The 20,404-nt window shown below is 36.7% G+C and overlaps 1 protein-coding gene across 5 annotated transcripts in view; it reads left to right on the top strand.

Annotated features, from left to right (window-relative positions):
- The window catches only part of SIPA1L2 (signal induced proliferation associated 1 like 2), a 182,978-nt gene that overhangs the window by 116,751 nt on the left and 45,823 nt on the right, over positions 1 to 20,404 (top strand). For all 5 annotated transcript variants that reach the window (XM_067293459.1, XM_067293458.1, XM_067293455.1 and 2 more), the window contains 5 exons: positions 8,932 to 9,189; positions 12,805 to 12,888; positions 14,478 to 14,578; positions 15,005 to 15,108; positions 17,913 to 18,301. In XM_067293459.1, the coding sequence (XP_067149560.1) occupies positions 8,932 to 9,189; positions 12,805 to 12,888; positions 14,478 to 14,578; positions 15,005 to 15,108; positions 17,913 to 18,301 (936 nt within the window). The remainder of the gene's footprint in view (positions 1 to 8,931; positions 9,190 to 12,804; positions 12,889 to 14,477; positions 14,579 to 15,004; positions 15,109 to 17,912; positions 18,302 to 20,404) is intronic.

Raw genomic sequence — 20,404 nt, 5'->3', positions numbered from 1 at the left:
AGTAAAATCTTAACTATTTAGATCGTGTTTGAGGAATTTCTATCTTTCTACATCAGAACTATGGTTGATCTGTCATTTATCTTTTGTGAAAGAGGAATGGATGAAAGTTCTGCGTAGCAAAATTCAATGCACCTCCAGAACTGTATTTCATTAAATTGATCTTGAGATTAGTCTATCAAGGTGATTATTGTGGTATGTGTAATTGCTGAAATTTGCTGATGTCATCATAGTCATGTCTTGATGTCTTTCTGCTCTCTCAAATAAAGAAGGCAGAAAATGCAGATTGAGAGCCTTTTTACTGCTTTAGGGAGTTACTTGGAAGAATATGATAGATCCTCCTACTGAAGTAAAGAGTGTAATGTTTCCAAGGACTCTCAATAGCCTTGAAATCTACAGCTTGAAAGAGTCAGCTGCTCTCTGAATCTGATTGGTGGAGGGATGAAGAAAGGGTCTGTAGATGTGCTTGGTGGTTCAGTCAGTACATCCTCCTATTCTTTCCTTCCATTTTTAAAACTACTGGGGTTCCAAAAATGCCATTTCTGACCTAGAAAGATATTTTAGTGCATGCAGTTTAGTATTTAGCTTTCTTGTTGAGTCAAGTCAGCAGATTTGTTTCTGTTCATCAAAGAAGATACATTGGTAAATAATTAAATGGTGTATCTATGAAGTCAAGCTTTATAGTTGCCTTTGTATTTTGTATTCAATTGATTAAATCATGTAAAATATCTTTAGCTACTACTTCTTTAGGAATGATCCCTTTGTCTCCTCCTGATATGTCATCTTCCTCCCAGTCTTGTCTCTCCAGTGTCTTAAAGACTACTTCAAAATCAGGTTCCATTCTAAACTCAGTCCTTTTAGACTTGAAGTATTTTTGGTACTGTTCCCCTACTTTATTTCTCTTCCTTGTTACTTTTCACTTCCATTTCTTATGTTGCAGCCTCATACAACTTTTTCTTCCTAACCTTTGCTTTTCCCAGCCCTGGGTCTTCCAACAGTCCTTCCTCTTACAATGTCATAATGGATTTTGAAGGTTTTTCCTGTTCGTCTTTCTGTTTTCCCAGAGATTCTTCCTTCTTGCCAATAAATTCTCAAGCCTTTATTCCTTATAATTGTTATCTTTTGATGTGATGCCTTGTCTGCCTATTCTTTGGAATTTTGAAATGTGACTTGCACTGCTTCTGTCCTAGCTTCCGTCAACCCATACTGCAGGGGTTGGTACTGCCTCACAGTCACACAAGTAAGCCGATCAGCTTGTAGCATTTGTTTGTTTGTTTGTTTCCTGGCTAGCTGTTCTCATCCAGCACATGTGTCCTGTCTATTTTTCCTGTCATTCTCATACAACAATGGAGGTGCAGAGGCTTTAAGGAGGCCTCCGACTTTTTTGTCAGCTCACCAATGCAAAGATTCTGTTTAAAACTGAATAAGAACAAAAATCAGGAAGACAATGAACATATCTTGGGGGTATCTTGTATCCAGGAGAGCTGACTTTGGCCTGTTCAGGGACCTGCTTGGAAGAATCCCATGGTGTAGGGCCCTAGAGGGAACAAGGGTCCAAGAAAGCTGGTTGATATTCAAGGACCACCTCCTCCAGGCTCAAGAATGGTCCATCCCAACAAACAGGAAATCAAGCAAAGGCAGCAGGAGGTCTGCATGGATAAACAAGGAGCTCCTGGCAAAACTCAGTAAAAAGGAGGTGTACAGAAAGTGGAAGCAGGGACAGGTAACCTGGGAGGAATATAGGGACATTGTCTGAGCATGCAGGAACAGGGCTAGGAAAGCCAAAGCCCACCTGGATTTTAATATGGCAATGGATGTCAAGGACAACAGGAAAGGCTTCTGTAAGTACATCAACAGCAAAAGGAAGACTAGGGGAAATGTGGGCCCACTGCTGAATGGGGCAGGGGTCCTGGTGAAAAAGGACACCAAAAAGGCAGGGGTACTGAATGCCTTCTTTGCCTCAGTCTTTACTGGTTAAGACCGGCCCTGAGGAATCTCAAGCCCAGGAGACCAGAGGGGAAGTCTGAAGCAAGGAGGTGGAGGAGGAGCAGGTTAGGGAACACTTAAACTGGACGAGTCCACGCACCTTGACTGGATGCACCCATGAGTGCTGAGGGAGCTGGCTGATGTCATTGCAAAGCCACTCAATCATCTTTGAAAGGTCATGGTGATCAGCAGAAGTTCCTGAGGACTGGAAGAGAGCAAATGTCATTCCTATCTTCAAGGAGGGAAAGGAGGAGGATCCAGGGAACTGCAGGTCAGACAGCCTCTCCTCGATCCCTGTGAAGGCAGTGGTGCAACTAATCCTGGAAACCATTTTGAGGCACATGAAGGGCAGGAAGTAGGAGTAGTCAGCATGGATTCACAAAGGGAAGAAATATGCTTAACCAACCTGATGGCCTTCTGCAATGAGATGCCTGGCTTGACAGATGAGAGGAGAGCAGTGGATGTTGTTGATCTCAACTTCAGTAAGGCTAGAAAGCAGCTTTGCAGAAAAAGACCTAGGGTCCTGGTGGACACCAAGATGGACATGAGCCAGCAGTGTGCATTTGCAGCAAAGAAGGCCAACTGTATCCTGCGCTGTGTTAGGAAGCGTGTTGCTAGCGGGTCCTTTAGGGATCCTCGGGGGAGGCAACCCTTCCCCTCTACTCAGCAGTGATGAGACCACATCTGGAGTGCTCTGGCCAGTTCTGGGCTCCCCAGTACAAGACAGGCATGGATTTACTGGAGCGAGTCCAGCAAAGGGCCACTAAGATGTAAGGGACAGAAATACCTGTCTTATGAGGAAAGGCTGAGAGAGCTGGGACTGTTTAGCCTGGAGAAAAGAAGGCTCGGGGGAATCTTATCAATGTGTATAAAATATCTGAAGGGAGGGTGTAAAGAAGACAGAGCCAGACTCTCTTCAGAGGTGCCCAGTGACACGAAGAGAAGCAATGGGCACAAACTGAAACACGGGAAATTCTGTCTAAACATGAGGAAAAACTTCTTTACTGTGAGGGTGACTGAGCACTGGAACAGGTTGCCCAGAGAGGTTGTGGAGTCTCCATCCTTGGAGATTTTCAAAAGCCGTCTGCACAGGTTTCTGGGCAATGTGCTCTAGCTGACCCTATCTGAGCAGTGGGGTTGGACCAGATGATGTGCAGATTCCCACTTCAACCATTCTGTGACACTTTGAACCATTCTGTGATCTTCGTAAAGGAAGGACTGTCTGCTTCAGCTCTATATTTCTCTGAAGGGACTATCAGACAGTTAACCCTCCCCAAAACCAGGAGTGATAATGTGGGCAGCAACCTTGTCACCTGAGGTTGTTGTAAGGAATAGTGTGCATTTAACATGCTATGCAATTTTAAAGTAAAATTGATTTACTATTTTTGAAATGACTTTTTTTTTTTTTTTTTGTTGGCACAAAGGGACTATTGTTAATAAGTTTCCTTGGTGTCATAACTTGTGTTTTCCTTGACTTTTTTTGACCGAAGTTTTTCTCAGCCCTTTGAACCTTCTCCAAAGTTTTAGAATTGATCTGTAATTGATGTGGAGAGTCAATGGAGTAGATGGTCCCCTCCAGGGGACATTTCAGAGGGTCAGGGAAGGGGAAATGTTTGTCTTAAACTACACAGTGGGTCTAAGCAGAACTAAGCTACTAAGTTCTCCTTTTCAATTAAGTTCATACAATTATGTGAAATTAATCTATTTTTTGTTATGTGGCTTTAATCAGTTGTATGATGGGTCCTCAGCCTCGTTTTGGCATCTTTTGGAAACTGCTATAGTATAAGAACAAACATGCATTGTAACAGAAATATTTACTTTTAAACTCAAAGTTGGAATTAGAAGAATGCAATTACTTATTGTATTGCTAGATATAGATAATGACTCTTTACTGAGCAAGATTGAATGTTTTGCATTGAAACGGTGATAGTAAGGGAGACCTTTTCAGTACAATACAAAATTAAAGGTGAACAACAGTGACTGTGTCTCTGTGCCCATATCCCCCTTTAGTGGCCATCTGTGATGCCTTGGACTAAAGTTCAACTGTAAGCAATTCAGTTTTGTTATTGAGGTAACAAATCAGTCATAATGATGTATGAAATCTGCAGATTAAAAGCCATGTTTTTATCATCTCTCAGGAACCACAAATGCTACAGGCACTTAAACATGTGATAATAATGTTAACCAAAAATATATTTTTTCAAATGAATAAATTGGTGTCTATATGATAGCTTTATCAGATCAAGCCATGCTTTTTGTATCCTTTCGTTTCTAGAATTTTACGGTGTTGGAAACTATTTTCATAAAAGTTGCCCAATATCATTGGGATCCAAATATGCAAGTCATACTGAACAGTTGATAGTGGTGGGATATAACAGAAAAGACAAGGCTGTCATATAGTCATCAGGGTGGCAAACTCTTGATCATAATACATGAAAGCTTCTAACTTTTCTCTAGAGATTAACATTTACCTTTTTAACTAGCGTGTTAGTCTAATGTAGCTCCTTCAGGGAGCCTTTTACAAAACCTATGTATGGAATCTTGAATTAATATTGAAAGGTTTGGTTTGCATATTTTTAAAAATTTAATAACATATTGTTACAGAGTGCTTGAAAGTTGTTTCAGACCACAGTGTTCCTTGCAGTAACACTTGAATATTGCAGATTTTTATATGGCCTCTTACATTTTAAGATACAGTCATCATCTGTTAGCTGTATCTTTGAGGCATATTCTATGTAACTATACTAATTTATGAACAAAATTATTTATAGGATAGTATGGATCTTGAACTGAAGAGAGTAGGAGTCTGTGTCTGTATGTTGGAAGACTGATTTACTTAATTGCAAACTATAGTGAAGGACAGGAAATGCTCTCATTTCAGATGTGCACTTGAGACTTGGTCACACTTGCTTCATAAATAACATGAGTCTTTTTGAGTCATTTTTTCAAAAAGCATTATATCAAGTATAATTGGAAAAGCTGTTTTAAATCCTATACATATTTAACATAACTTTAAAATATCTTTGTAAGACCATAAGATCTAGATTTGTCTTTATATAGTTTTTAAATTGAGTTAAAAGCTTTTGTTCAATATCAGTGCCAATATATATTCTTCATCCAGTGGAATAAGTTAAGATACTGTAAGTTAGTTAACATTTCAACTAAATATTAATGGGGAATTGTATTTAATTTCATCTGTTGTTTTTCATGCAAGATAACTTGCAGTTTGATCCAAAGCAAAAAAAAAAAAAAAACTTATTGGATTGCAGGCATGCAGTAACTGATTCCCTTTGTTTCCAATAGGAAGTAGCTACAATTATGATTTTACATTTCTTTGTATGCTGCAATATCTGTTCTTTAGGCACTGCTTTTCTATTTAAATGTTCAGCCTTTACCATTTTTAAAGGTTTGTACTTTTAAACTAAAAAAATAAATTCTATATGACAAGGGAAGCCATATAGAGTAGTTTCATTTTCACCATGGATTTTATTTTTTTTGCAAGCTACAAGGGTCATGTTGAGACTCCACTTGCACTATTACTTGTAACAACTTCATGTGTTTTTGAATGTAAAAGTAACATTTTTAGATTTTTACAGTGGTTTGTAATAGGGTTGTTCTGTAAACCTTTGTTTGCAGGAACAATGCCCTGAGTTATTTTGTCTTTTGTCAGTTAGAGGCATACATTTTAGTGAAGGAAACACATACAAACTTGTACAAAATTTGAAGTTATTATTCTTTGCTAGGAAAGTTTGTTGTTTGCTGGTTTTATATCATGCTTTAGTTATCCAGCTAGCAAGCTGAGTCAGTAGTAGTAACAATCACTTTGTGTTTCAAAACCTGTGACTGCTCTTGCACTTTAAGTACTTTAGGGGGGGTATCTACTGAGGGATAGAATAACAATTACATGTTACATACGTTTCTCCAGTTACTAAGAAAAAACTGTAACATCAATATCCCAACAATTAAAGATGGCGGAGGGGGCAGTTCTTTCTAATGCTTAAGGATTATGGTACCAAGGGAGGGAGTGAAGTGATACTAAGAATTCAGCAGAGGAATAACTGAAATACACAGCTGTTCAACTTCCTGATCAAATAATGACCAACTGTATAGATGACCACACAAGAAATTATACAGTGCACAAAAGTAATATTAACATTGCTAAGTCATCTGTGCATTCTTTGTTCTTTTCCTTTTGTATATAAAGCTTTATGAAAGGCTTTAATTGAATAATCAATCTTATGTGATTTTTTCTTTATGAACCTTCTATGTTCACTTAACATTATGGACCTGCTCTGGAAATGAATCAAGGCTGTATTGCTCGGGGCTATTGTCTCTTAGACCTTGGTCTCATTTACTGCAAACTTGGAAGATGTACAGCAAATGAGGCAGGGAGCCTTAAGAAGAGAAGAATGGTCCTGGGATATAAGCAGCTGAATAGTGCCCTGGAGAAGTGTATACTATTTATGCTTCTGCAGTAGAAATGTTTGTGTGATTCTATGCAATTTACTTAACTTGGCCTTTCCACTGTGTTCATTTTTCTAAGAGCTCACTATGTGTATTTCATGATTTTCAGAAGCGTAAAACAGTTTAAAAAAAAATAAATAAAAAATAAAGGAACTGAAGTAGTTTGAAGCAGTGGTCTGAATAAACATGGTATTGTCTGAAAAAATAAGTCTATAGACATATCAAACTGATCTTCTGAAATTAAGTGATAATTCTGTAACATTGATTTCTCCATACCCTCATTCTCTGTATGTGGAAGGAGACTGTACCTGTCTTCTTACCTCCATAGGGAAGCTAAAACCAGAAAATCATTCTTGTGAAATTCTCTGATGCTGTGTGATAAGAGGAGCGGGGAAGAAATGAGTTTTATACCCAGTGAAAGTAGGCAGCTATCAAATAATTTCTCATGAGAAATGAGTGCAGAAAAATGCAACTGAAATCTGACATACATCAAATGATAATGATAATTATGTATTGAATAGCATCTCTTCAATGAATGCTGTCCTTTATATGCATGGCATGAGGTAGAGAGTTCTTTGCAAAAAGCAGAAGAGAAAGCATAGAATTTTACTCCACTGACAGAAAGAGGACAAATTAAAGTTACGTGGGTAACGTTAATTTTGACACTTCTTGCCTTCTGAGTTCTTAAGCTTGCAACCTTGATGTTCTTTTAATGTACAGTTTTAGCGTGATCTTCTAGTTTTTCTTTTTTTAAAAAAAACCTTGAAAAATCAAGAATTTTCAGCTCTCTTTTGGAGTATACTAGTGACCTTTATTCAGGTTGTCTTCATCACAGCATCTTCTGCCCTACATTGACTGCTAATCTCCACTCTCAGTGCTTTATCCTGTGAATTTTGACTGAAGTACTTCCTTTACCTTTTTAGTATGTTTGAGTGCCAGCAGGGACTAAAGTTTAATGTTACAGATTGACAGTTTGCCTATTCCAATGCCACAAAAATTCAGCAGCCTGAAGCAATTGGCTCGATCACACTGGGCACATACAGAAAATACAGAATATAGTTGCTACTTTTGCACACAGATCTTCTTTCAACGACCTTGACTAACGTAGTTACCATTTTTATAATACTTTCTTTTTCATCTGCCTACTGGAATACTGACAATGAAAATGTTCTTTTGGGGGTTGATTCAGAAGCTTCAGGACACAGTAATTTAACATACAAGAATCTATACAATTTAATTGAACTGCACATTTGTGTGAAGTCACTTGTGCTGAAGCATTTTCAGGATTATAAGATTGTAAACACATTATAGCCACTCTTACAATTTCTCTAGGTGTTTTGAATTTAGTCAGCAATGATGAATGTTGAGTTTTCAACAAAAGCAAAGCTTGATTAAGACTCAGTTCAAGGGACAGAGCAGTGAATTTTAGTTGAGACAAAGAAGCACTCTTTCACTATTTCTTTCTTACACTTAATGTGCTGTATTAGAATTACTTAGGGTGGTTTTTTTCATAGAAGTTAATGTAGTACACACTACCTGTCAGAAACAGATAAATAACCTTGCTGTTTGTGAGACTATAAAGTATGTCTGCAATAATAGTCAGCGCTGACTTAAAGTGGGCCTGAAACCTCTGTTAACTAACTGCTTAGACAGTAGTCCTTAATTCAAGTCCAGCCTGAGTCTGCAAATGTCCCAAATAACAGACTGATCTTTTGGGGAATATTGTCACTGCTTTCACCTGAGTCTACCTTTCTGGGAATGTGTTAGAAATTACTCACACTGTAGGCTTCAAGCAGACGTCAGCCAGTCAGTTTTGGTTTTGTCTCGTCCTTCCCCTTCACCATTTGTCTTCTGGGCAAAGAAGTCCCCAGAAAGAGAGAGGTTAGGAAGTACCCTTTACAAATAAATAGAAAAATACTTAGATGCCATTTAGCGTATATACTGTGATGCAAATGTGTGTCATGTGTGATGCAAATGATTCTGTCATTTGGCTGGGACAGGATGGGACTCTAAAGGATAATTCTCAATACCACTTTTAAGATTGCTGGGATGCAAAAAGCGTGTATAATTTCTGATGTGGAATTTTATACATTAAGAAATAATTTATGAAATTTGAGCAAAGTAGAGGTGTTACACAAGAACTTGACATGGTGTTTCCTGAATTCTGAATGCTTTGTTTGTATTAGTTTTTATTATGTAAAATTTAAGATGCAGATTTATTTATATAAGCTTAATATTTTCTCTTTTTGAAGAGCAATGAGAAAGCTCAAAAACCTTTGATGGCATGACAGCAAATCCTTTATTTTGAAGTGTTTCCTTCCTGAATGGCATTATAGTTTTGAAGCATTCAAATGGCAGTATGATGCTATATGAACACCTTTAAGCATCTTGAAGAAAAATGTGCATATACTCCTGCTGTAGGAAACAAGATTTCTTTTCTGTCCCCTCCAGTGAGATTCATTAGCTTTTTTATTTGTTCTGCAGGGGTTGTTCAGAACTTTGTCGTATACCCATGGTGGAATACAAACTTGACAGTGAAGGCACCCCATGTGAGTATAAAACCCCTTTCAGAAGGAATACTACTTGGCATCGGGTGCCGACTCCCGCTGGGCAGCCTCTCTCTCGTGCCTCTCCAATCCTAGGAACATCTGACAGACTGCAGTGCCAGCAGCTTCTCCAGCAGGCTCAGACAGCCATTCCTCGCAGCACTTCCTTTGATAGAAAACTGCCAGATGGTGCAAGGTAATATACTCTCCATTTAATTCCTGTCATTTTCCTAATGTGCCTTACTTAGATATCTCTGTTTTCTAGACCTTTGGTATGCTTACTTTTTAAACCTTTTTTGAATGTTCATGTTATTTTGTTGAGTTTAAATAGAAATTTTAATTCTGAGGTCATATGAAAGTAAATTCACTGATCATGGTTCCCTCTACTTGAAACAAGTGACTTTTGTTTGTGATGATAGCGCACTGTATTCAGGATCCTAATGATGAAGACAGCTAACCTTTCCCCTTTATTTCCAAATCAGTAAAACTGGCTTGTTACTTTTCAATCTAAACAGTGTACTGTCCCCCATCTTTTGGGAGCATATTTAAACAAATAGCGAGTGTAAATAAAAAGAACTCATCCCTTTAAAAATGAACGATTTAATCTCATTACCACACTACTGGCATAGTTTCAAAGGGTTCTGTAACTCATTACCAGTCCTTATGCTTTGCTTTGCTTTTAATTAAACAAAGAGGAGTTTGTGATTTGAATAAATGACACCTATTAGATGATGGGATAGTAGGTCTGTTCTAATTTAATCATATTTCTTCATAAGGGAACGATTTGTTTTCAAGTTTAAAATTTCTATGTACATTTGACCTCTGAATTATTTAGAAAAACCATGTGTCTTGAACAGAACTCTCTGTCCTTTAATTTACTCTTTATTGTTTGCAATTATTTCTGCTTATGCCCTTTTCTCTGAAATGATATAGTTCTTCTAATCTCCAAGGCAAAAATATTGCTTACCTGAAATCTCTAATTGATACAAAATCCAAATATTAGTCTTAACTTGTTTTAAAAAATTCTGCCTGAAATCATGAAATGCTGCCATTGCTACACTATTTAATTTAGTAGAAAACAATTAGTGATTTTTCAGATTTTGCTTGAAAAATATACAGTTACTAGTAACAAATCTTTGAAAATATGTCTATATCATGGTCTGGGGAAGGGACACTCCCAATTAAGATCACTTGTATTTTGCTTGTTTCTCTTGCTCCGTTGCCCCTCCCCACACCTGCAAAGAGAGGTGCATTTGTTAGCATTACAGGACTTAAGCATTTCCTAATGATTTGTTCCCAAAATTCTTGGTAAAATACTGGCATAAGTAGATAATATATTGAACATCTAGAAATACTTCAGGATTTATGAAGCTCTGTTACGCATATTACATGCTATGTATAGGAAAAAAAGAAAGCTTTCTGGCATGCTGTTCATTTAAAAAAAAAAATTACGAACTTAATTTGCACATCTCCTAACACTCAGTGAAACATGTGAAAAAACTTTAGAAGACAGAGACCATCCCTTGTCATGAAGAAATTTCTGTATCACTTAAACAAAACAAGTGCAATGCAAAAGTGCTATTCTGGGGAAGACATGCTATGGAGTGCAAATAATGAAAAGGGAGGAGAATGATGTACTGTGACATGTGGGTCTTGAAACATGAAAGGCAAGGTATCTAATTGGCAAGCTCTTTCCACATGAGAAGAGGCATAGTAGATGGCTTAAAGTTTAAAATAAGGTTGATTACAGATAGTCTCCTGAGGGTGAAAATATGTACTCAGACTAGGAAAATGATGAAGAGATTTTAGAAGGGTCAGAGACCCAATATCAATTTAGACAAACCAGAGAGGAGTGCAGGCAGGGAGAAGCAGGGAGATAAAACTGGGAAGTTACAGTAATTGACCTGAAAATGAACTAACTTTGAAGTCATTTTATAATGGGTATTTTCAGAGATAAAAAGAGGAAGAAGTAAGAGACCTGTGGGCTAGATATAGTAAAAGACTTGAGCAGCAATAGTTTAACTACTGTGATACCTATCAGTTAGGTGCCCAGTCCCTGGAGTGAAATCAAAAACTGAGACCTGAACACCTGAACTCCTAGTACAGCTCCTGGGGAGAGTTTAGTGCTTTGAGAACGCAAGCCGGACGTTCTTGCGCTGATCAAGGGGTTTTATATAATTAGTTGACAAGAAATGCAAGGATATCTTTGAACTCCACTCTTGTTTTTACGAAATGCCTAATTCTGTGACAGCTTCTCCGTGAATGCCTAAGACCTAAGCTTCAGTCAGATTCACTTTTCTGGCTTTTCACACCAAGAAGTCTCCATGTACTTTTGTGCTTGAGTCAGAGTTGTTGGCAAGTGTCTGTCTGTTCACCTGGAGTCCAGAATCCATTCCTGAGAACAGGCAGCTGCAACTGTTCTGTAAAGGAACCGTGTGAGGCATTCTCTGACTAGCCTTCCGTGGCTGTGGTTTCAAAAGGAAATTTTTGTAGATGCCTTTTATTTAGTCGGTTAATGGCTAGACACTTGTCTAGGAATTGGAAGGCCTGGAATCTAGACATTTCCCAGCCTAAAACAGTCCAAACCAATGTCTCAGTTTTGAGCACCATGTCCCAGTCTAGAGGCTGGATAGGGATCGGGTCTTCTTCTACCCATTCCTTAAAGCTGGATGATTTAAGCTGTGCAGGAAGAGATGCAGAGTTCTTGGTGATGAGAAGCAGCAACACACAACTGAACTCAGCTGTAGCCTATAGACTAATTCACTTGACTGTGAGACACTCAGTCCTGTCCATCCTTATTAGAGAGGAACACACACAAGATTTAGGCGTTGCTCCATCTACTTAATATATATGTGTTTGGCTGTTAGACAAAATACAATAGCAAGTGTCTTGGAGATTTTCAAGCTGAACAGTAAAAATGCTTATTGAATGTCATATCCTTGGGCAAATGTTGTGCATAAATCCAAAACTACCTCTTTTCAAGTCTTGCCTGAGTACGCAAACTCATTTTTACCTTGTCTTTTAAAAAAACATGGAAAAAAAAGAAGGAAACACAGGGAATTCAAGATAATACAGCTGCAGAGGGAAATTAGGTTGTAGAGTTCTGGACTGATATGCACACAAGTGAAGGAAAGGAGGGTGATCAAGAACAAATTTGAACATTATATTTCAGCTGTCTGAAAATCCAAGAAGAATAATTGTGGAGACATTGAACAGACATAAGGCTCAAATTTTAAATAATAAGCACAAAATAACATTATTCATGAAACTGTTTTCATGTTATTCTTCTATGTCAAAGATTATTAGAACAAAATATAATAAAAGTATCAGTTGTGCCTTTTCTAAATTATTATGTTCAAAATTGGAATACATGCAAAGAGACTAATGATTACTTCTGATTAACTACAAGAGATTCCCACATGTAAATTTTGAGGCCTAATCCAGCTGCTGTGACTCATGAGTAATCCTACTTTTTCAGAAGTAAAGGTAGATATAAGGAAAGTAGGATTTGGCTGTTAGTCTCTATCTTTTTGTCCTTTTAAAGTTTATGCCCATTTAAAAATTTTTATTTGGAAATATTTTGTTAATAATGAAATAAATATTAAAAAAATACTCACTTAAATGATAGGAAACTAGGATAAAACTATAAATTCCCCAAATTAATATACACTAAGTATTCATACTGCATCTGTGTGACTCTTTTTTAATTGTAAACGTGGATTTATTTGTGTAAAAGAAACACAGCCCCATTCAATTCTGAAACTCCACAAATACTTCAGTGCACTGTTAATGATTCTAGTCAACATTACAGAAGTTCACCAAGCAACCAGTCCTCCTCCAGTGACCCAGGACCCAGCGGGAGTAGCCAGTGGAGACAGCAAGTGGGATGTGACGGGTACTGATGATTTTATTTCTTGCTGCAGCTCTCATGCATCATCTTTCTGAAACAAAAGTTATGTGCATGCTATATATCATAGACTAATTTGCAAAGGTTATTAGTAAACTTTAAGAAGCACAAATCTACCAATCTTTAATGTAATGTGTATGCCAATATAATTTTAAAACTATACTACTTAACTCTTTAGGACCAAATAGTTATTTTACATTACAGATAAATAACATGCACTGCTTTCCCAGTAACTAGACACAAATCAGCTTAGTAACTCAGAACTACAATAAAATTATCATTTCTCCTCCTTTTGTTTCAGTGGAAGGGTAATGATCCTTCTGTTGTTACAAGACTGTATTTCCTACTGTGCTTGTTCCAGTGGCCTCCATTCTTGCTCAGAAAAGTAGCAGTATTTCTGAAGTCTCTTCTCCCTGTCAAGCTGTTGCAGTATACAGATGGTTCTTTTCAATCCCTGTTAATCCCTTGGTGCTAAAGGTTTCAGAAGTTAACTATTTGTGAATAAAGAAACCACCCCAATATACTGTACATATTTTAAGAATATTATGTGAGAAATCTGTTCCTGGTTACTGGTTACTTTAATGTATCACTTTGTGGTACAAATACAGCTGCTGAAAACATTTCTGTTATAAGATGCTTAGATATGGCAGTATCTACATAGCATAATCTAAAAGCTCTCCAGATTTGCCACTTGGTTTTTTGAAGCTTTTATGAAAAATATGAATACTGAAAACATCATTTTGACTCCTTGTTTCTAAGGAGGATATTGCTTTGTCATGTATGTTTGTGTGTAAAATACCCCATGTAACAGAGACAAGAAATATTTTGGATCCACCTCAAGGAATTTCAGATTATTCACTCAAATCTCTGGCAGCTAGATAGATGTTAATAATTCAGATAAAACTGCAATTTTTTGGAACAGGAAACACATGAAAATTCATCTGGTTTCATTTTTCCAATACGGTAATTACTAATAGCAACCTTGTTTTTAGTGTGTTGCTTTGTGAAATAATTTATCTTCTGCGGTATGTACCTGATAATTTGGAGTTCAGATTATAAGATTTAAAGAATCTCACATAGTTTTTAAATCTGAAGTGAATAGAGGCATCATTCATAATTTTAAGTAAAAATGGCAAAAAAACAAAGCAACAGATCTAGTATCAGCTTGCATACATGTTTTGAATGTGAAATTCTGCAATAACATGCACAGTCATTTTCAGTGGGGTTTGGTTTATGAAGCAGTTAAGCTTGCATTTCCATAATTCACCCACTGCAAAAAGCTTTGGCTATATAACCCTAAGCTTGACTTCTTCTTAAAATTTAGTGTCTTTTGGTCTGTTCACACTTAAGACATAACAGTGTGCTTTTGAGAAAATTGCATGTAAATATTTCCATTCTGTGTTTGGAAATGTTTCTAGGTTGGTGGGTTGGTTGGTGTGATTGTTTAATCACAGAATATTTGCTTTGAAGAGTAAAAAGTGGTGGTGTTCATCATGTAACTAGTCTCCTAAAAACAAACAAACAAACAAACAAAAAACCCCCACCCCAACAGCTTAATTTTCTGTTTATGTTAAAAGGTGCCAATCCCCTTTACTTCATGAACACCAAGGTTCAGGTTCACTGGAGTGTGAAGGAGGCAGAGAACGAGAGGAAACTTTGGAAGGAACCAGACATTCTGGTAATAATTAAATACGATATCTTAAAAATGTTTTTTTACAATGCAGTACTAGTACCAGAATCAGAAGTGCAGCCACTTCTGATGTGGAGGTTTGATACCCAAACAGCACATAATATGCCAGTGAAAGTAGGGACTGTTATGGACAGTCTAACAGAATATGCTGTGGGATGTTTAGATAATACTTGAAACAAACTACCTCTGAACTTCTGAAAGCCTCACGAATTATGGAAAGCAGGTTGAACTCTGTTTAATTATCATTGAAAAACTAGATCTTAGGAAATTCTGCAAAGATATTCATCTCTGTTTCCAAAGAGTGTACAGGTTTAAAACCTGATCTTTAAAGCACTAAGCCATGTGCCTTTTTTCTTTGTACAGTATACTCATCTTTTTAGCAGTCAGAAATTAAAACACAATTATTTATGGCAGAAACCAAGTGGCATGCGCCATCAACCAAAATCCTGAGTTCCTACAAAGACCGGGCTTTACAAAAAGAAGGCAGTGGCAAGGACTCTCCAAACAAACTTTCACATGTAAGTCTTTTACGTGGATGTCATTCAAAACTCTTAAAAAAATCTGGACTTGAAGAAATGTATCTTAAAAATATATTTTGATAGTTTAGGAAAGCCAGTGCAGGTTTTGGGAGGCAAAGAGTATGGTCATCTAGACCTGGAGTGAATTGAACATGCTTAATCTGTGTTTGTAAACTAAGAACTTTAAGAAGACTTGGGTCTGGGGCATTGAGGAGATAAAAGCCTATCTAATATAGGCTATGCTCTGCTGTCCGTTTACAGCTTCATTTATATTGGCTTGTTTAATCTCCAAAGTATTTCTCATACTAAATAAAGAAATTATATTCACCATAGCACTTCCTATCATGTTGTATGAAATACACATGTACTGTAATTATAAGTAATAGCTGTAAAAATGCAGTTTCTATATTGGGAATGGTGAAAGGATTATTGATCCACCTAGATTAGAGGCTTGTCGTTAGTAGTGGCAAAATTCTCAGTGACTTAGAGACAGAAAGTACTAATGATATGCATTGTTCTTTTCTATTATTTTTGTTATTGTAACAGGAGAATCCTGTTATACGTAGTAGGAACCTGTGTGCTGTTTGTAAGCTTATACTGATATTATTCTGGAGACAGATTCTCATCTGGTGTACATTGATACCTTAAGAAAATCTAACCTGAGACTTCTTGAAAAAAGTACTATCATAAACAGAATCATGCTACATAATTATGCACATGAAGACAAAAGTATTTTCTTTCTCATTAAGTTAAGTCAAAGTCAATGTGAAGCTGGAATCAGTATAGGTAACAATCAGCATTAAATACAGAATGAATACCAAAGTTAAATACTTGTTTTGATGAACTTCAATCAGATTTTTATGCCAGTGGCAGCTCTTATGCTTTTTAGATGGTGGGGATCTCAATAGAAAATTTTCTAGTAGACTTAGCCTGTGTTTGCATGCACATGCATATGTGCAGTACAGGTGCAAGAGAACTATATTGTACAAAACAAAAGCACTTTCATTATAAAGATAATACTAACAAGATGAGACTATTTAGTTGCTATATGTTGTAAAGCAGAAAAAAAAGGTCATTGCCTTGTAGAGGTCTTTGTAACATTCTCCTGTGCTCCCCTTTTTTTGCTCAGCCCAATTTGCCACGTGATTCTTCCAGTTTTGGGATGGCCAGTGAAATTCATACTGAGGGCTACTGCAAATGAACAAGAACTCTGTAATATATTTAAGCATTAGAAAAACATCTTTGCAGTCTTGTTATCTGTTTTAACTTGTGGGGGGAGAGGGAGGAAATTTCACTGGCTATCCTCAAGCTCTCTTTGTTCTCCTGACCCCTTGGATGAATATTATATTCCTGCTGATTTTACTTTTTTTTTTTTTTTCAATCTTGCTCCATGACGTAATGTTTAACAAGAAGTCACAATCAGGGCCAACCTGAGCCTTCACATAAAAATTTCTCTTGGCACAAGGAAATGTGTAAAATGATCCCAACCTATGGCCATAGTGAACTTTGAACAGTTCAATATGTCTGTGTCAATAGATGTCCAGATTTTCTACCGATTACAGGGTCAGGAAAGTGCCTAGGCATGTACATTCAGCAGCATACAAGAAATTTTTTGAAAGGTTCATACATGATATATCTTCCAAGGCAGATTTTATGCCTTTGAGCTTTTCTTTTTTTTTTTTTCCTTCCCTTTCTTTCCCTTCCTTTTTTCCTTTCCTTTTTTTTCATTCCACTTTGATTCCATTTTACATTTACAGTACAAAGTGATGCCCCTTTTCTCCAAACACCTTTCCCTAAGTCCCTCTCTTTGGAAAAGCTGCTCATTTTCATCAATTGGTTTATTGTTTTTAAGGTGAGAACCATCTTGTGCAAGGTTCAGAATGAATGCAAATGTAACCTCGTCCCCCTCCCCCCTTTTTTAAACAATTTCTTAAGCTTTCAAACCTGTTGATTCCTACATGAAATAGAAGTGTCACTTCTGGAAAGGCTGCCTTGTCTAACAGCTTTAATGTGTAAGCAACACCTATATTCATATACATCTGCTAGAAGGAGGATCACGTAAAAGAGCTAGTCTCCCTTCCCACTTCCCTTCTACCTAACAGAGGTCCATCTACCCTTCTTCTGGCTGCTTTGTTGCATAGTTAAATTAATCCAACTCTCTATAAAACCTCTTAAAAAGAACATCCTCTGACTCAAATGCCTGACAAAATTCTTCCACTTCAATAGCCATGCCTAGCTTAGAGCCCTGTGACTCAAGTTACTTTCAGCTGGTACACATACATTGCACTTGGCTTCGATTCAAGTAGCCACACATCCAATGGGATTTGATCCAATAAACTGCATATTTCACCCACACTGAGAAAAGGCCAAGGGTAATTCAGTCTTCAGTGTTCTTCAGATTTGCTATGGAACTTGTTTCAACAGATAATTACCAATGCTTCTAGCTTTAACAAATGTTTATTTTAACTGTTCTGAAATACAATTTTATGGATGTTAAGCAAGACCTAAATCAGAAAATTCAAGTGTGATACTAGGATTTGCTACAAAAGATGTAACTGGAACCTAATATTCACTTTTATTTGGAATGACATCAACTTCTAATGTGTCTAGCCAGTCATGTAATTCACTTCATCAAAACTGGTGAGTATAATTAGCCTTTTTCATATTTTGCAATTATAACATACTGTAACAAGAATTAAGTCATCTTTGAAAAGCATAAATTCAGAAATGTATATGAAAATAAAGATTGTACTATTTAACTTTGGGGGGGGGGGTGTCTTTGTTTTGTTGTTGCTGTCGTTAAGATTGGAGACAAAAGCTGTTCCAGCCACTCAAGCAGCAATACTCTATCCAGTAATACATCCAGCAATAGTGATGAAAAGCATTTTGGTTCTGGAGATTTGATGGACCCTGAACTGCTTGGATTAACGTATATAAAAGGGGCCTCTACTGACAGTGGCATTGATACAGCTCCTTGTATGCCTGCTCCGCTTCTGGCCCCTTTACACCTTGCTGGCAGCAGGTCTGGAGTACATTGTTGCACTGAGCAGTGGACTGAATCTTCTGAAACTCCTGGGCCAGATGATGAGCCAGCTAAAATCTATGCTGTTCATAGCTATGCCTCTGCTATTTCTACCAGTCATACAGCTGAAGGCAGTATGGGAGACCTAAGTGAAATATCCTCTCATTCCAGGTATGTGTTTCTTACCAATCAGGGATTTTTGGTTGTAGATTAGATTCAGAGAACTCTCTCTTTTTCTTCTTTTTTTTTTTCCTGTTTTTCTGTTTACCTTTCTTTGTAAGTGCACTTAACTGATTTCAATTTTTGCTGTATTTAAATACCTATAGAGAAACTGTAGCAATTTTCAAGCATTTTTAATGAGTCTGCATGAAAAAGCATAATTAGCTCTGCTCCCAAATCCAAAGAAGACTTTAAATGTGACCTTGGGCACATTGCTTAGATTTTCAAAGTTGGGAAACATTCCTAAGTCAAAGCAAAGTGGTATAATAAATTCTTCATTTCTGTTTTTCTTCATAATGTTAAAAAAAATTTTTTTTCACTATTTATTTCTGGGAGATGTTTTAAGAATAATTTCATTCATATTTGAGAAATCATGTCATGTGACTATAATGGCATATATTATAGAAAAGTTTACTAAAACATACTACATTTAATCATTGACAGTTCCAAGCTATTTTACCAGTAATCAGCTGATAGATAAAATATTAGAAAGCATACAACTTTACTTTCATCACTGCAGAAGAAAACTGTAAATTAGCAGGCATCAGCATAACATGCTTTCATTATGCTTTGCATTATTAGCATGAGTTTAGCGTTAATACTTCCTCCTCCATTTCCCCATTATAGTGAGTTTAATAGGTCAAAACACCCCAGTCATGTTATCTTGACACCAGTTAGTCTTATTAATGTCTTTTTTTGTCCCTGGAACTTGACTTTGCATACTTCTTAGTACAGTGCAACAAATCACCTGGGAGTTAAAGTAGAAGGAAATCAAAGAAATTGCAATGGACATTTTTTCCTTGTACTAAAGCAGCATTGCATACCATTCCCCTTTATTTAAATTATTGTGATGTATTCTTTACAAGTTTGTTGAACGGAATTTATGATTGATTTTGCACTCATCCTTTTTGTTACCAGTGGAATGTATGTATGGTACATCTGTTGTAAAGCAAACTGTGAAAGTACACTTTTACAGCTGGTTGCCTTTATCTCCTAATTCCCATTTTACGGTGACTTTGAAGTTGAAGCTTTCATCTACGTGTTAGGGTTTTTGCTCTGTAAAGCATGGAAGGAAATTGTTTATTCTTCTTTCCCTCTGATTTTTCCATTTTCAATGTCAACCAGTATAGGAAAATAACCAAACAGCAAATTTGTTATGTGACTCAACTGTTTTATTTAAACTCTGCTTACATGTCCTTCAAATTAGGCCAAAAGTGTGACATCTACAGTCAAATCCCATATATATTTTTCAACTGGTCAGACACTGAGTTTATATTTGCTTATAATCTATAACAGTGGAGTTCTAACCTGACTGAGGCATTTATTCAAAATTGGAAGTGTTAAATAGTAAACTTCTGTAATAGCTAAACAGCGTAAAACCTCAAGAAATGAGCCCACAGACTGGTGGAAAATTGTTGATCTATAAATGCAGCATTTCCTTACTAAAATTGTATTCTGTTTACTGAATAGATGAAGTGCAACACACAGGAAAGATGTTGGTTGGAAATACTGGCCCGATCCTAGAACTTCATCATATAAAAGAACCCCCTGAAAAGACTAATGCTGTAGTATCTGAATAAGGGCTACAGTTTTAAACCTATTGTGTGAAACAATATCTCACACTGCAGGATTGATCTGACAGATGCAAAACATTGTCTCACAGCTGTGTTATTAATGGTTTTGATCTCTCCTATTGTATATTCATTACACGCATGAATTATCAAATACCTTCAGGTTCCTGTAGCTGAAACAGCCTCATTGCCTTCATTTTTGCATTGTTTCTTACATAGGTTGTCAATACTTTTTAGTTTCTAAAAATATGTACTGGTTGTTCAGACAGTTGCATTGACCTCACTAACTAAAACCAGTTTTCTGTAGGCATTTTATTTCTTTACTTTGAAAAATATTCCCTTATTTAAAGCCTGCAGATGAGACTGGTATGAGGAACATTGGGTGCTCAATTTTTATTAAATTTAGTTACAAATAGATATCTAAAATCCTCTGGATACTGTTCATGGTGTCAATCTGATATGTATTCTACATTCTGCTTGCTTA

The sequence above is a fragment of the Apteryx mantelli genome, chromosome 3 (assembly GCF_036417845.1).
Source record: "Apteryx mantelli isolate bAptMan1 chromosome 3, bAptMan1.hap1, whole genome shotgun sequence".
In the NCBI taxonomy this organism is placed as follows: Eukaryota; Metazoa; Chordata; class Aves; order Apterygiformes; family Apterygidae; genus Apteryx; species Apteryx mantelli.
This window is presented reverse-complemented; position numbering and strand designations above follow the sequence as displayed.